Source organism: Poromitra crassiceps (genome assembly GCF_964638095.1).
Source record: "Poromitra crassiceps genome assembly, chromosome: 2".
NCBI lineage: Eukaryota > Metazoa > Chordata > Actinopteri > Beryciformes > Melamphaidae > Poromitra > Poromitra crassiceps.
In genome coordinates, this window is record NC_139624.1 from 87141493 (window position 1) to 87160607 (window position 19115).

Here is a 19115-nt window from a genome sequence, read left to right on the forward strand (position 1 = left end):
TTTACTCTCGCTGCCCACCATCAATATTACATTATGTTACATTACATTATGTTACATTTACTCTCGCTGCCCACCATCAATATTACATTATGTTACATTACATTATGTTACATTTACTCTCGCTGCCCACCATCAATATTACATTATGTTACATTACGTTACATTTACTCTCGCTGCCCACCATCAATATTACATTATGTTACATTACATTATGTTACATTTACTCTCGCTGCCCACCATCAATATTACATTATGTTACATTACATTATGTTACATTTACTCTCGCTGCCCAACATCAATATTACATTATGTTACATTACATTATGTTACATTTACTCTCGCTGCCCAACATCAATATTACATTATGTTACATTACATTATGTTACATTTACTCTCGCTGCCCAACATCAATAATACATTATGTTACATTACATTACATTACGTTAGATTTACTCTCGCTGCCCACCATCAATATTACATTAAGTTATGTTATGTTACATTACATTACATTTACTCTCGCTGCCCACCATCAATATTACATTATGTTACATTACATTACGTTACATTTACTCTCGCTGCCCAACATCAATATTACATTATGTTACATTACATTATGTTACATTTACTCTCGCTGCCCACCATCAATATTACATTATGTTACATTACATTACGTTACATTTACTCTCGCTGCCCAACATCAATATTACATTATGTTACATTACATTATGTTACATTTACTCTCGCTGCCCAACATCAATATTACATTATGTTACATTACATTATGTTACATTTACTCTCGCTGCCCAACATCAATATTACATTATGTTACATTACATTATGTTACATTTACTCTCGCTGCCCAACATCAATATTACATTATGTTACATTACATTATGTTACATTTACTCTCGCTGCCCAACATCAATAATACATTATGTTACATTACATTATGTTACATTTACTCTCGCTGCCCAACATCAATAATACATTATGTTACATTACATTACATTACGTTAGATTTACTCTCGCTGCCCACCATCAATATTACATTAAGTTATGTTATGTTACATTACATTACATTTACTCTCGCTGCCCACCATCAATATTACATTATGTTACATTACATTACGTTACATTTACTCTCGCTGCCCACCATCAATATTACATTATGTTCGATTACATTAAGTTATATTTACTCTCGCTGCCCTCTATCAATATTACATTACGTTACATTACATTACGTTACATTTACTCTCGCTGCCCACCATCAATATTACATTATGTTACATTACATTACGTTACATTTACTCTCGCTGCCCAACATCAATATTACATTATGTTACATTACATTATGTTACATTTACTCTCGCTGCCCAACATCAATAATACATTATGTTACATTACATTACATTACGTTAGATTTACTCTTGCTGCCCACCATCAATATTACATTACGTTATGTTATGTTACATTACATTACATTTACTCTCGCTGCCCACCATCAATATTACATTATGTTACATTACGTTACATTTACTCTCGCTGCTCACCATCAATATTACATTATGTTCGATTACATTAAGTTACATTTACTCTCGCTGCCCTCTATCAATATTACATTACGTTACATTACATTACGTTACATTTACTCTCGCTGCCCACCATCAATATTACATTATGTTACATTACATTACGTTACATTTACTCTCGCTGCCCACCATCAATATTACATTATGTTCGATTACATTAAGTTATATTTACTCTCGCTGCCCTCTATCAATATTACATTAAGTTACATTACATTACGTTACATTTACTCTCGCTGCCCACCATCAATATTACATTATGTTACATTACATAATGTTACATTTACTCTCGCTGCCCAACATCAATATTACATTATGTTACATTACATTACATTATGTTACATTTACTCTCGCTGCCCAACATCAATATTACATTATGTTACATTACATTACATTACATTACATTAGATTTACTCTCGCTGCCCACTATCAATATTACATTATGTGCCCTGAATGTCTCCTGCCAGCATGTTTTCATATCTGAATGGCTCCATATTCCCGAACAGCAGAATTCATTGCAGTGCCTTTATGAGATAATGCAGGGTGGTTTACTTCATAAGCTGTTTGGAAATGTCTCCTGAGCTGGTATAAGAGGAAGCTGTGGCAGCAATTCACTTAGTCTGGACAATAATGTTTACAAAAAAATAAAAATGAAAGGGGAAAATTGTAATCCCCCATCCACAACCCCTTCCTGTGTCTATGCTCTGCAAAATAAGATTTCATCACATGTACGCACCACAAGGGATTGATCCTTGAATAAATGTCACAATATGTTGGCATTAAGCTACATGTCAGCCATCTTCATTCATTTTCCAACACAGCACCCACACACACCCACACACACACACACACACACACACACACACACACACACACACACACACACACACACACACACACACACACACACACACACACACACACACAGTAAATCTGGAGTAAACAAGTAAATGAACAGTGATGGTAAACAAAACGCCCCAGAAGTGCTGACATAATTTGAGGCCAACGCTTGTAATTTATAACAAACAACCGGAAGGCTTTTGGATTGGATAAATATTAATGTGCAAGAGGGAAAGAATCTGGAGAGAGTAGGGAATGATTTGAAAAACAATGGAGAAAATGAAGAGAATATGGTAGATAAGCAGTTTGTGGCACATCAGTGCAGAACAGCCCTTGTATTATTAAGGACTTCCTCCAGTCCGTGGTTGTTGTGTTGTCTCAGGAATCAGAATCTGGGTTCAGACAGAGTGTGTGTTTGTGTTTGTGTAAGTGTGTGTACATGTGTCTTTGTGTCTGTGTGTGTATCTGGCTCCACATGAAAGCACTGTCCAAGGATGTCGATGTACAGAAGCGATCAAAGCCGACTCTGCAAGATATTCACCAAGTCACTGACTTGCCATCCTTGTTTATCAGGCAAGCCACATGAAGAAATGACAGAGAGCCAGCATGTTGGCCGACCCACTGAGAAGAGTCTCTCAATCTACAACTAGAAGATGATGCAGGCAGTAAGAAAGACTACTAGGGCTCTATCGTTGCATCGGCCTATGAACTGCGCTCAACACCAGACGCAGCGCAGATCAGTGGGCGTGGACCAGCGCACTTGATATTTTGGTCTCGGCGCTACACGCAGCATTAAGCATTACAACCACGCCTTTTAAGCGTAAAATTATGCACTATCTGCTTATTGGGTAAGTGCAGTAAACGAATCACATGCTTCACTTTTCAGCTCCAATTCCACGGAGCGATCCAGAGGGCTCTGATCCCCCCCCCCCCCCCCTTTTATCCCCTCTGTCTGTCTGGCTATTATTCCGTATTATTCTCAAACCAATCTAACTGCAATTTAAATACTGCAAGCATGTAAATACGCTACACTATAGCAAGATCAAAGTGAAAAGAATGTTCTAAACGCATCAGCTAGAAAAATATAGCCTATCCCTATATGATGAGATTAATTAGATTGGTGAAAGTTTGTCCAGAATGATATCGTTTTCTCTCCCCGGCTGCACAGGTAGGATGATGCACATAAATATAGCCTACATTATGTAAAGTCATTGCAGAAATGTGTTTTTATTGTAAAACTAAATGTGAAGTAGGGCCAATTTATTGGAGCAGACATCACAGTATAGCTTATGACAGTAGAAGCGCGTTACGCTGTCACTTATCTAAATCATGTTAAATCGACGAGGGATATATATAGGCCCAGGATGACATATATGTTTCACATAGGGTTGTGTTTGGATTTCGCGATTTTATTTTGTCCAATATTGAAATGTTCTACAATAGCATGTTGTGGGAACATTACACATTATTTAGATCTATTTCGATGTACCTTTCTATCTATTTAGGCTAATTTCGATGCGATTTATTATCGAAATGTATTAGCCCAATGCATGCTGGGAGATTTCACATGTCTGGCTGTTGCAGGGAAGCCGCAGTGAATGTTTGCCCAGAATGATCTCGTTTTCACTCGCCTTCACTGCACAGGTAGGATGATGCAATAGCCTCTGAATGTCACGGGCTCAAAACTGTCATGTTAGAAAAAACTGTCATGTTGTTATACTATGTACGGTAGAACAACTTATTTTTTCTGAGAGAGAGAGAGAACCGGCAAACTTTTTTTCAAGCAGTCATATTTAGTGTTGTCACGGTACTCGGTACTTCGGTACTTGGACGGTACTACATTGCTACGGTACTGAACGGTACCTGTTTTTCATGGTACCGAGGGTACTGAATTTATTTGAAGAGAATGGCTACGGCTGCAGCAGGAGCGGCTGCTCCTATTCCAACAACTCAAATTGTTGAGAAGAAGAATGCAAAGAGTCGCATTTGGAAATATCAGTCCCCAAAGCCCCAGCTGCAAAAAGTGTGAAAGGGAGTTCAGGCACCCAGACCTGTTCAAAGAATTCAAGGTGGGTTAATTCTTTCAAACGGTGTAAAATAACACGTTTAACAACATATCAAATGGACCTTATCCTGTCACATTAGTTTTTGAGATAGCTGGCAATGCATTGTGTAACCAAACGTTTGGCTAACGTTAACGTAATAACGTTAACGTGTTTTGTAATGGAATCATTATGGGACCCGGCTAATACCTGGTACAGCGTTAGCTAGCATAGTGTAGCACGTGTGCAATGCAATGTTTGTAATGGAATCATTATGGGACACGGCTAATAGCCGAACTTAGCCATAGTTCAACATGGCATCAAAATAAATACAAGCTTCTTTCGGGTGAAACGTGTCCGTGAATTAAAACTAGCTACATAAAATTGCTTGCACTCTACATGTGTGTATGTGCAGTTGTCTTTATCATCTCTTTATTTTAGTAAATCTCACTGACGTTACTTTCCATTTAACAGTATGCAAGAGATGAAGATGAAGAGAAAGGCACAAGTCGCGGAGCCCAAAAGACCACCAAGCAGACAATTCCTGATGTTTTTGAAAAGCAGAGGAAATATGACAAGAACTCACATGAAGCAAGAAAGTGTGATAGGGCATTGGCAGAATTCCTATGCATCGATCAAATACCAATATACACCGTTGAAAAAAAGGATTCCAGCAATTCTGTGAAATAAATTAAATTATAATATTTAATATAATGATCAAATTAAATACTTGAGGGCTACATGCCACTGGTGTTGCACTGTCTGTACTCACTGCCATACAGAGTTGAATGTAAGAAGAAGTAAGCAGAAGCACATTGTTTTGTTTTAAAGTTGAAGGCTACATGCCATTTGTTCATTGGAAATGGTTGCATACTTTAATAAAGGAGAATATGTTCAAGAAATATCAGTCTGTTTTTTTACCGTGGTACCGAAATTGGTACAGAGTACCGTGGAAATTCACTAGTACCGGTACCGACTACTGAATTATTGGTACCGTGACAACACTAGTCACATTGTGTCAGACTGATGAGCAAGAGAGAGGGAGTGACACAGAGAGAAGGGACAGAGGAAAGCGCAGAGGAGCGCTCCGTGCAACCAGTGCACTGAATATGCCTGGTTTTCAAAAGCACAAAGCGCTAAATTAACGCCAGGTAGGAAGATATCATTAGGCCGGTATTTAAGGCCGAAACGCCCATTCTCGCCCATTCTGGGACTGCGCCACGCCCAGTTCGCCTAAAGCGCATTTCGGGGCCTAAAGCCATGTTGATATCTTCCCGAGGCAGGCGCAAGGCATGTTTTTTTGCGTGTAAGGCCAGTTTTTGCGCCGAAGGCCTGTGGGAGAATAGGGCCCGTCTCCCACACTGTATGATCACAGCCAGAACGCAGCAGCATAGATACCTACAGTACATCTCCCACACTGTATCATCACAGCCAGAGAGAAGCAGCATAGATACCTACAGTACATCTCCCACACTGTATCATCACAGCCAGAGAGGAGCAGCATAGTGTATGACCACAGCCAGAGAGGAGCAGCATACTATAGATACCTACATCTCCCACACTGTATGATCACAGCCAGAGAGGAGCAGCATACTATAGATACCTACATCTCCCACACTGTATGATCACAGCCAGAGAGGAGCAGCATACTATAGATACCTACATCTCCCACACTGTATGATCACAGCCAGAGAGGAGCAGCATACTATAGATACCTACATCTCCCACACTGTATGATCACAGCCAGAGAGGAGCAGCATACTATAGATACCTACATCTCCCACACTGTATCATCACAGCCAGAGAGGAGCAGCATACTATAGATACCTACATCTCCCACACTGTATGATCACAGCCAGAGAGGAGCAGCATAGATACCTACAGTACATCTCCCACACTGTATGATCACAGCCAGAGAGGAGCAGCATAGAATCATTACAGCGATAATCACTGAACAACAAGAAGACCGTAAACACGCCTTTCCAAACGCATAGCCCTTTGGCAATCTTTTAACAAACACGACGAACTGAGACAAAAAACAAACAAACCAAAAAGTTGTGATTGTGGAATGAGTTCGGGATAAAAGGAGGTTTGGGAATCAAATGAACTAATGAAAATGAGCGAGCCTGGCAGCTTGCTATGTGAATTCTCTCCCTGTAGAAATAAATACACAAACAAACAAACAAACCATGAGAACCTATTGAAGCATCTAACCCCCAAAGAGCATCCTGAGCATGGCAGCGTGCAGCAGGCAGCGGTAGAGCCGTGTGGTGTGCTGCAGCAGACATCCAATAATAACACTTCACTAAACCACACCCTTACTAGCACACATCAAAGCAAACTACACAAACAACAACAACAAGTGTAAAATGGGTGGACCTCCCCCAAACCAACCCTAACCAGGGCCGGATTTACCAACGCCTGGGCACAGATGTGCTACTGGGCCCTCCACCTCTCGGGTATGTACTGTACAAACAATACAAACATAAACCCTTTACAGCACACATGGGCAAAATACGGAATTGCATTGCATTTTTTTTCTTTTTTTTTTACACAGTGCACCTGAACGCAACATGCAAGATACCCGCTGAATAAGTGTCCAAATGTTCATGTCATAAATACTCCACTTCTGTTCTGTTATAGCATTTCAGTCTGGAATATGGAATATCTTTCAATAATCTTTATGACTAAAAGGCTACATTGAAGTAGAAATTTAAATAATTAACTCATTGGTTTTGGATTGATTTAGCTTCAAGAGTGCATTTTTGTTCGTGTGACCGTCAACACGCTTTGATCATCCCGGGCCACTTACTGATACATGCTTAAATTAACCCACTCATATTCTGATTTATTTCAAGAAAAACATTTCGGCTAGTGGAAATTCTAATTGGCTGGTAACTTTAAAATCTAGCAGCCATATTGGCAGGTGGTCAAAAAAGTTAATTTCAAGCCCTGAGAGCAGGTGGTGACATAGGAGTGAGTGAGAAAAGGATCAAATATTGGTGGTTAAGACTGAATAATGACATCACAACTGTTAATTTAAAATGAGTTATTCCTCTAAACCGGGCTTCAAATGCACCAAATTTTTCGCGCTGGCGCCGTTCGGCCCTCAGCAAAACCTGGTAGTGAGGACATTTTTTGTGGCCCTCTCTATCATCAAAGTTGCCCATCCATGGGTTACGGCATGACAATATTTGTTCGGCCCCCGGCAACAATCTGGGTTTCTCATGTGGCCCCCCATGAAAAATAGTTGCACACCCCTGCTTTACAGGTTCTATCAAAGTGAAAGATTGAAAATGAGATCCATTTTGTTTTGTATTGCCCGATTGAAGAATGATTCAAGATTATTTTAATAGCTATAGTGAGTAATCATATTACAAACGAGGAATTTGACAGCCATCACAGCAATACCGTAGCAGAATATGGAGCAGACAGAAAGACAATCTTCAAATTATAAATTATGAAGTGCAAAGTAAAGTGAAGTGAGATAGTGGAGTCCTTGTAAATGTCCATGTGATAAGTCCATGTACAATGTCCAGTAATACGGACCTTTCTCTCTCAAAACAATTGAAAACAACCGTCATGTTAAGGCTGAGCAAGGAGGAAATCGATTTTATTTCACCAGAGCTGAAGGCAGCAAGACAAAAGACTGCTGGAAATAACAGAAGTTTGGGAACAGAGTTTGCGAAATAACGTTACACACAAGCGAAGGTAAGTGCCACTAAACTGGTATCCAGCATTGACAGTATCCAGAGACACAGTAAACACGATTCTGCCTGACCAATCAGTCATCTGCAGTGTCTTCACGTCAGTGGTGTAGTCTACCTTTTTTCAGAGGGTATACTGTGACTCTGACCCCGGGGGGGGGGCGTGGTTTCGGCCGGAAGTGGGCGGAGATTCGACCCATTTCTTGTTGTTGTTCCTCCCCAAATTTACAGAATAGCTTCAGCCATCAGCTTCATCTTGCTTCTTCGGTCGCTATTCTGTCTCCTGAAGATTTGTTTGCCGACGGGGAGAAAGCCCCACGTGATAGCCACCCGTCAATCTCTCTCTCTCTCTCTCTCTCTCTCTCTGCTCAACGCTGTAACACCATTTTATTTTGAAATTCAGTTGACTTTGCCATTTCCCACGGATATTGTCGCGTTTTTCTTTCCTGGCTTGACAGAAAAAGTCTGCCTTCACGCGCCTAGTCGGCTTGAAAACTCATGTAAAAATCGGCGCAGCTCAGGCGAGGCATGGGTACACAGAAGGTTCACGTTGAGGCGCCCTGTGTACACAGCCTCATTGACTAAAAAGGACGCCTTTAAAAGCGTGGGTAAAGGCAAGGCTTGGGTGCTGTGTGTGGACGTAGGGTAACACACAGAGCGCACAGGGTGAATTTTATGAATGGAAATTGAAAACGATACGTATCATAGCGCATTTCCCAGTGCGCCAACGCAAATCTGAGTAATTTCGCAGTGTGTAGATTGCGTCTACCTGCGTTGCACGTAGACTACACCACTGCTTCACGTCACTATGTATGGTACCAGGTCCACAGCCCTGGAACCTCGACAGAGCTGGTACTAGAAATAGTATGACTCAACCCGGGTTGTCCCAGTTTTTGACCAGTGGAAAGCTATAAAAAAGCAAGTCGTGCCAGGCAGAGCCGCACCAAAACCAGCGGTGGAAATGGGCCATAAGTGTCCGTGGGGTAATGTACATGGAGGACCCCAATCGTTGCAGAGCCGTTTGCTCAGGATGAGACACAAATGAATGAATGAGACACACATGATGATACTGTTTGTCCATATCAGCAAATTGCCTTTAATGGCATTTGGTAAAATCCAGTTCCAGGACATGCTGTACTGTAGATATAAACAGACAATGAGTAGATATGTGTGTTCTGATTCATGAGACCCTCAAATGTCTAATTTCAGAGAGAGCACAAGGAGCGGTATATTTTTGTAGGTTTGACTTTATGGTCTTGCCTGTCGCTACAATATAACAATATAAATAATTGAAAAATGAGTCTTAATCTGTACAACCTGACAACCAAGTGTCTGCCATAATCCTTTGTGTGTGTGTGTGTGTGTGTGTGTGTGTGTGTGTGTGTGTGTTCACATGCTGTTACTTGAGAATGGAAAGAGCATCTCTTTATCTCTTACTGCCATAGACGTAGAGTTTACTGTCTAAAGACTCATAATAGCCCCTGATAATGACGTGCGGCATTTAAAATGGCGCCAGCTGACAGCTATCGGCAACCACAAAAACAACACTTAAACAGATAGCAAACAACAAGAACACAACCGCCAACTGTCTACAAGCCATGACGGCATGTCCTGACTGGCACACACTTTGCCTTGAAGTATTGTATAAAGTATTAAATGGTGATGAAACCTTGGTTGAATTCAGTAATTCTGGCTCTTTCCCACTCTGTCTGTTCTAGCCCGGCCATACGTGGACCTGAGCATTGCCCTATAAGCTGGCAGCTTGTTTTATCTGGTCGATGATCCAGGGAACGGAGCTGCTCGAGTGACTCACTGTCAGTCAGGGCGTCAGAGAGTCTGCCGTCGGACACTGTTATAAACCTGCATTGTCGAGGTGAGGTAAACCTATTGTTGGAAACGTGTGTCATGGCACCAGCTAACCCAAACACAGACTGCTCTCAAAGCAAAGCCAACGGAGACGATGGAGAGATCCCTCCAGTGTTATGAAGTGGAGGCCTGATTTATGGAAGTTAAAATGATCTGGAGCTGATGGCCTTCCCATCTCCGTCAGTGACATAGGGATTCAGCCTCTCACAACGGAGACACACTCCCTCTAGCCCGCTATCCACCCCAAAACAAGGAAAAGCTATTCCTGGTGTATTTTGCATTTCTGTACCCATTTTGTTGTTTGGTGCTGTATTTCTCTTATTCCAAAAGATAAGTGGCCAAATGTCATGTCAACATATTTCGAGCAGCTATAGTGGAGTTTATTGCTGCGTTCGTTTATAGGAGCTGGCAAGTGGCAAGTGGAAAACGCGTCATCCCCGACCTACGTGCATTCGAGCTATCAGGCTTCAAGTCGCAAAAACCATGGATGCTAATAGCCGTTAGCTGTCTAAGCTAACAGCTAATAACAACATTAATGTTTAGTTGTATGGGTTTAACCAACTATTGTACTGGTATGCTGATCGGTCTGAAAGCTTACTATTGGTGAAAAGAAAAGAAAAATGTGTCAAAAATGTGTTTTAAATTCTTACCATCGTGGACACCATGTTGAAATGACGTCAAATGACGCGCTGGGCGCAACTGGGGGTTGAGAAATCATACCCAAGTAGGAACTCCCAGTTAACATGACGTTGTATTTGATTTTTGCTAGCAACTGGCAATTTTCCACTTGCCAGTTAATAAACGAATGCAGCATAATAGTAGAACAATTTTCTACTACTGTATAAAACATCAACAGTAAACATCAGGTTTTGTGTCAGATCCTCAAAGAGTGGGGGCATCTTTCTAGACTTACATTTTGAAGCAGTGTTCAACAATCATACAGGGAGAAATTCAGTGTAGGAGGGGAAAAGATAACAATCTCTCCACAGAATACAATGTGGCCACAAGACAGGTTGAGATTTGAGTGAAGCGGCGCCAACTCTCACTTTTTCTTGACTCACTATCTTGCTGTGACGCTATCACTCACTATCACTATCACTGTCTGTCACTCCAGCTACACATCCAACCAGCAGCATGCAGACAGCAGGTTCAGGCAGCTTCTCTGGGGGTTGTTGAAAGGCATTTTGGGAAATGTAGGAAATGACTAACTGAAGTAGACGACACAGGTTGAGGGAAAGTGGGTGCGACAAAAAGGTGAATTATGAAAATTCTAAAAGCACACACATTCAAACCTCTCTCTCCCTCACCTGCCTCTCTCTCCCTCCCTCTCTCTCCCCCTCCCTTCCTCCCCTCTCTCCCCCTCTCTCTCTGTTTCTCCCTCCCTCTCTCTCTCTCCCCCCATCTCTCTTCACCGCTTCATGCTTCAGCTCAGAGGAATAGATGTGTGTGTGTGTGTGTGTGTGTGTGTGTGTGTGTGTGTGGGGGGGGGGGGGGGGGGTTGAGTGAGGCGGTGGGATAGATGTGTGTGTGTGGGGGGGTTTGAGTGAGGCAGTGGGATAGATGTGTGTGTGCGTGTGTGTGTGTGTGTGTGTGTGGGGGGGGGGGTTGAGTGAGTCGATGGGATAGATGTGTGTGTGAGTGGGGGGGGGGGTTTGAGTGAGGCAGTGGGATAGATGTGTGTGTGGGGGGGGGTTGAGTGAGGTGGTGGGATAGATGTGTGTGTATGTGTGTGCGTGTGTGTGTGTCTGTGTGTGTGTGTGTGTGTGAGGGGTAGATAATGACAGGAGCAGACAGACAGGGTGCTTGCGCTGTGGACCGCTCTCCCATTCCACAACAACAAATGAGCCTGAGGGAGGAAAACAACCAGGGGAAGACATGTTTGTGTGGCTATCAGTGTGTGTACTTGTACATAATATGTGCAGATGTGAAGCCTGGAGTAGCGTGCGTGCATGTGTGCGTGTATGTTTTGTGCATGAATACACTTGTGTACTTTGTACTATTATGTGTATGTGTGTGTCTGTGAATGTATGTGCATGTGTGTGTGTGTGTGTGTGTGTGTGTGTGTGTGTGGGGGGGTGCACTTGTGTATGTATACTTATTATTGTGTGTGTGTGTGTGTGTGTGTGTGTGTGTGTGTGTGTGTGTGTGTGTGTGTGTGTGTGTGTTTGCTTGTGTGTATGTGAAGTTTGTAGTGGTATGTATTTGTGAGCATGTGTGTGTGTGCACCTGTGAATAACACAGGCACGCACGCACGCACACAGAAACACACACACACACACACACACACACACACACACACACACACACACACACACACACACACACACACACACGTGAGTGTGCATAGGGATGTGACATTTGAAGTTGTCTGCCTTCTGTGTGTGTGTGTGTGTGTGTGTGTGTGTGTGTGTGTGTGTGTGTGTGTGTGTGTGTGTGTGTGTGTGTGTGTGTGTGTGTGCGAGAGAGAGAGGTCTGGAATGGTAGTGTGTGTGAGTGAGTGTGTGAGCGTGTGTGGATGAAATGGTGTGCATGTATAGGACGAATCAGCATGACGTCACTTGACACCCAGAAATGTGGAACCCCGTGGCAGTTAATAGTATGAGTTGTGCCAAACAAACATTAATATCTCAAAAACTATACATTACATCGCTTATATTTTGACATTCTGAGTAAGAGCAGAAGTAGCCCAAGAGTTTGATGTATAATATATGCATGTCGTGTTAAAGTTGTGTGAACTGTTGCAGTTTTTAAAATGTAAACAGAGTTAACTGGCTAGAGTCAGACATTCAAGCCTCGTGCCACTTGGGCTCCATAGGGTTCCATTGCCGTTGCCACCCAGTGTTTACCAAAATGCTGCTCAGCTGATCCCTCATATACGTGCATGTAAGCTAAAGCTGCATTTGAAGTGTGTGTGCAAGCGTATTACTGTGTGTCCGTGTATTACTGTGTGTGTGTGTGTGTGTGTGTGTGTGTGTGTGTGTGTGTGTGTGTGTGTGTGTGTGTTTGGGGGCGATCAAAGCCACTTCACTCGGCGCTGGCTGTGAACCTGAGATGATTAGAAGCCACGGGGAGACTTAACGAGCCGTCTCGCTGCCGCGGCGGCCATCATTATGACAGGAGGGCTCGGTGCCGAGCGCCGGCCAAGGCCCCATAACAAGGGCCATGTTTTTCATTTACATGGACCCAGACACAGGCTGAACTGGCCAAGGCCCCATAACAAGGGACATGGGCCATGTTTTTCATTTACATGGACCCAGACACAGGCTGAACTGGCCAAGGCCCCATAACAAGGGACATGGGCCATGTCTTTCATTTACATGGACCCAGACACAGGATGAGCCCGACCAAGGCCCCATAACAAGGGACATGGGCCATGTCTTTCATTTACATGGACCCAGACACAGGATGAGCCCGACCAAGGCCCCATAACAAGGGACATGGGCCATGTCTTTCATTTACATGGACCCAGACACAGGATGAGCCCGACCAAGGCCCCATAACAAGGGACATGGGCCATGTCTTTCATTTAGATGGACCCAGACACAGGATGAGCCAGCCAAGGCCCCATAACAAGGGACATGGGCCATGTCTTTCATTTAGATGGACCCAGACACAGGATGAGCCCGGGCAGCAATCTCATCCACCCACCCCTTGAACCGTCATGGGAGGCTGGGTTAATTTCCTGTTCTGCTCTCCCCGAGGTCAAGTTTGAGAGGATTCAGCACCACACAGTACTCTAGGTACTGTAGGTGAACACCTGCGGCTTGAGCTTAATTTGATATCAAATATTCATCCTTAAAGCCTCCTCTAGCCCTCCATTTTTCATTCTCAAACACTCACTCATGTGGGGAGATTTATAATTGCTCTAGGGAAGTAACCAAAGAGTATTTTTAGGCCCGGCTCAATATTTAATAGGATGGGACTTTATCGATTCAGTCTCTTCATATGAGCTTGCTGGACGGGAGGTTTACTGTGTGTGGGCTGCTTTGGTCTACTGACCCTGCTGTGCTGCCCTCAAATGAGCCAAACACAATAAACAGGAGTGGTCTGAATTAGGGCTGAATGATTATGGCAAAAATTCACAGCAAGCACAGACAGACCCGGACGAATCGAGAGGGGGCAGCTCTCGATTAGCCTGTGCTGTGGTGTGCAGGAGCACTGGGTAAACAACGTTAATACGGTAGGCTGGAGACATGCTACTCTTGTCAAATGCGAGGGAACCCTCAATGATTCTTCGAAATTAAGGCTTGAATTAAATTATGTTTCATTTTTTAAACTGTCCCGACTCCACGCACACTGTTGAAAGAACAAGTGAAAAGGGATCCACATTTTGAAACGGTATATTAGTTAAACGTGAACTGATAGCGTAGTGGTAGAGTTAACGCGCTGCAACACTGGAGATGCGAGTTCAAATCCCAGTTGTGGCAGTATTTTATTTTTTGGAAATGTAGCATTAATTGTTAATCTGACATAATTATGTATAAAGCTGCACACTGTGTACATAGCAGAATAACAGAATATGCCCATTCATGGTAACGTCATATTTCGACATCAGCTCGACGTCCTGGCGTAGACGTCTAAATCAGCTGTGATTTGGCCTAGTCCTAGACGTCACTGAAAGACGTCATCACAACATCATCATGATGTAATTTTGCTTGCTGGGTTATAATCCTGATAATTTTGATAAACATTGTGATCCTGCTTATTACTGATTAGATTATTTGTCTCAGTGTCAGGAGGCAAATTTTAGCTTAACACATTAAGTGCCAGAGACGACCTAACTCGTCTTACATAATCCAGCGCTTAAGTGCCAAGGACGAGCTAACTCGTCTTACATAAACATTTTTTTTTTTTGACGGTGGGACATCAATCAACCCCTTTTACATCTTCGAGATAACTATTTGGAGCAAGAGCATGTGTGTAATCTATTTTACCGACCACTAAGTGGCGACAGAGACCGAGAGAAGTCACAGCCACGGGACCCAAAAGCAGCCGCCTCCCGCGGAAATGGCTTGGCGATTTTACAGTCAGAAGCCCGGACACACACACAGAACGGACAGAGATCTCTTCCCCCCAGAGCCGCGGGGGCAACGCGCGAACACACACACACACACACACACACACACACACACACACACACACACACCGCGGGAGCAAGCCATTCAAGGAAATGGCTTGGCGATTTTACAGTAATCCATTTCAGACTCGTCCCCGCACGCAGGCAAGCAGGCAGGCAGGCACGCAGACAGACAGGCAGGCAGCACAACGCGCTTCTGACACGCCCGCTGTTAGGAGGAAGGAGGAGAAGACACACGGAGGGAGGAGTTTGAATGAGAGGGGTGTTTCCTGTTGTTATGGAGGAAATTACTGTTCAAAACTATTGTTTAGAATGTCTGACGGTCTTACTGATGCCAAAAATGAATGGTTAAAGTGACTGTTTCACAAAAAGCCATTTATCTCTGAATAAATTTCCAGACGCTGAAACCATGCTGTACTCAACGGCTAATATCTACATAACTACTAACTCTGCAAACTAACTCTTTTAGACAGAGAAAGCACACATTCTATTAGTTATTTTTAGATGATTGGTGTTCATGAATTCTTAACATAAAAGAATCCTCGGCTGTTCTAAAATGAGCCAGAATCGTCAAAAACACCCCTGGCACAACTTACCTACAGGAATGAAAACATGGCTGGCATTCAATGTGTTAACATACTTTTTTGCCTATTTCAGTGCAGTAGTATTTATCAGTAAATAGCAGCAGCTAGAATGTATTGAAGATGTTTTCACCCTTACCATCTTACGGTGAAAACACACCGCACGTGACTCCTGCACGTAACCTGCGCGGCGCGACCATTCGCAACCTTGTGCGCAGCCAGTTTTCATTAGGACACCATGTTAACAGATCTGTCAGTCCACACCGAATTGCGCGCAGCTCAGCTCAGCTCAGCGGACGCTCAGGGCGCGCAACTCTGGAACTCAAGCCTGGATTTCTATTTTCCTGCGCGGCCGTCTGCGCCCATGAGCGACTCTGTCAAGCAGAACAGATCAGATCAGGGCAGACAGGAACTCCGAAACCGGACATTCGTCAAATAAAACCAATTTTAAAGTGAAATAATGTTTATTTACGTTGTTGATTGAGGATATTCTAGTATGTGTGAGTATGCGTGTTGTGTTTGGGATGTGGGTGCAGGGTGGTGCATTTCATGTTTTGTCTGTTTTTCTTTTCTTTTTGGCTCTTTCGTTTTATTGACATGTTCAAAATGTCTGACTTTGTGATTTGTTATTATTTTTATCTTCTAATTCTTGTTATGGAAATTGTATTGTTTTGTTGAATCTATTAATAAAAAAAATTGATCGCAATTTTTTTTTTTTTTTTCGTTATTTACTACCCATGATAACGAAGACAGTAGATCTGGGGCAAAATATATAGCGGACGAGCAGAGCGCGCAAAGTGAGCTGCGCTCTCTGTGTGGACACTTTAAGCGCCTTCTGCGCGGAGGTGCGCTGCGTGGCGCTGCGCATACGCGCAAGTTCTGCATACCGGTTACTCTTGCTGTTGTCTTTGAGGCAGGGCTACAACCCTTTCCATAGAATCTATACTTTTACCCCCTTCACACCGAGGTCCAGCCAGGGTTATATATTTAAGCAATATAGCATGAGAGCAAGTGTGTTGTGCAGAATATATCCCGCTGATAAGCTGTTATCCCACTCGGCCTGCGGCCTCGTGGGATAACAGCTTATCAGCGGGATATATTCCACAACACCACGCAGCTCAAGTGCTATATTGCTTTTATAAAACGGTTTCCAAGTATAATAATATAATAATAATAATACTATAAGTCCGACTGGCATGGTTTTTCTTTAAGAGTCAGTTGAAACACTACTGTAAGGCGGGACCTCTAGCAAGAAGATAGACGTGCGGGTGATTTGATTGGATCGTTCTGGAGACTGAAGTCGATATTGGCCAATCCTGGCGCTTGCTGAGAAGCTGAGAGCTTTTTGCAAAGCCCGACACCAGAGCCGTATGCCGACACCAAGTAACGTTACGTCTTATTTAGAAATGCGGGGTTAAGAGTGAGGGCGCGCGAGAGAGGGGTTAAGACATTAGCCCGCGTCTATTCTTGTACAAAACATCATTTTCTGCAAAGTATTAGTAAAGTTATAAGCGAAGATCGATTCACAAGGATCTGACAGCTGTCTCCGCCATTTGTTTTTTTTTAAACCAAAGGCTTTTAGTAAGAGAGTTGCCATGGCAACCAATAACCGAGTCCAATAACCCATGGCCATGGGTTATTGGACTCGGTTATTGGATTTATACAATGGCTGTGAACCAATCAGATTGCTTGATTTGAGAGAGCCGTTTTATAATATACATTATATTATTACCATTATGATTGGGTCACCCATAATAGAAAAGCTTCTCACACCGGGACTTTCAGGGGACAAATAACAAACATAACAGCGTGGATAGAGCAAGTTCTGGCATGTTCTCTGGGGGTTGTTTTATGTTAATTGTGGAAACATAAAATGGTGATATACAATTACGGTATCTACTAATCAACTGTGCAGCTCTAGTGTGATTGAGTGTTTACCTCTATCTGGGAGCTGTTGTCTGTTTCCTCGGCAGACAGCAGGCCTGGGAAGCCCTCAGGCTGCTCCTGCTCTGTGTCCTGGTCCTGGCTGGCTCTGTTACTGTCCATGTTAGGAGGATCTGGGGGAAGCCATCTCCTCCATCGGTGACTGTACAGTTTGACGTCCACCGCCACATCCTCATCTCCAGTTGCCTGCTCCTGCACGTATGAGTAGAAGAGCCCTGAGGAGACAGGAGGAGAGGACATGACTAACAAAGCAACATCGATAAGGGATAAAAAAAAAAAAGGGCATTAGCGGAGCATGGTGCGAAGCCAAATCACCTTAAAATACGAACGTAGAGTCATTAATTTGACCTTAGGTCACCACAAATATACTCTTACCAGTGCAGTAAGACAGCATGGTCAATACAATTTTCTTAGCCAGTGAATTGTATACTATTGAACTATATTAAGTAGGCCCGCACTGTGCGCTGGTAGATTATATTAGCAAACATAATTACATTACATAATGACATGAATTGCCTTATTGAAAATTAAGTAAGGGCAATGGTCCAACCACAGAGGCAGGGACTGTTCATGCCATTAATCTTCTGCATCTCCCTCATAATAACTCACTGTCTTACTAGATGATTCTCATTGCTTTGGGGAGAAATCTCACTCTGGCTGAAACAGATGCACATTAGGGGTGACTCAGCAGCTGTCACACAGCCCAGTGGCTCGCAGTCATACCCAACCCTCCCTGTCACTGGCTGTGCAATGGGATGCCGGTGACAGGTGAGAAATGCTGCTCTTTTAATGTCAAAACAAACGTGGTTAATTTGGATATAGACAGCAGGGAGGAGACAGACGCTGGATGCAAGATGAAATGTGCTGTGTTCAAATAGGTGATGGCTCCCTGTCAAAATGGATCAGAATGGCAAATTAGGCATCCGGCAGATTATCCCAGGCCCTGTCCTGCACACCTCTCCCATTGTAATTGCTTTCCCCCAATATATCAAATAGGGATGCACCGATTGCAAAATTCTGGGCTGATACCGATGTTTAAAATAACAAGTTGTCCAATAGCCGATACCGATATGTTCTTTTATGCCTTTTTTGACAGGGAAACTTTCATTATAAACAAATAATTGACCTGTTGTAAAATCTTTTGAGTCCTTCATCACACTGTCTTTGAATCAGCACAAATTCAGTCATACTCTAATGTAATTATGAACCAAACAAACAAACTACAATGACCCAACTGAGGGGCTAAATATCGGCCACTGCAATCAGTGAATGCCATCTTTTAGGGATGCCACGGTGTGGACATTTTCCCACCGGGTAATAAACACGTGACAACACCGGTGTTACCGGTGACACCGTAAAAATAAAGGTTAAAAAACAAACAAGCTCCTCAGCTGTCCTCACGATCCAGTCAGTCTAAGTCAGCCCCTCCCTGCTGCTGTGTAACGTTAGCTTGGACGCTCACAGTCACAATA

At 43.1% G+C, this 19115-nt stretch overlaps 1 protein-coding gene across 1 annotated transcript in view; it reads right to left on the reverse strand.

The window, feature by feature from the left end:
* Positions 1 to 19115, reverse strand: part of plxdc2b (plexin domain containing 2b) — a gene marked incomplete at its 5' end in the record, with an annotated part of 167527 nt that overhangs the window by 84585 nt on the left and 63827 nt on the right. Inside the window, one exon of the mRNA XM_083658283.1 lies at positions 17638 to 17858. Coding sequence (XP_083514409.1) covers positions 17638 to 17858 — 221 coding nt within the window. The remainder of the gene's footprint in view (positions 1 to 17637; positions 17859 to 19115) is intronic.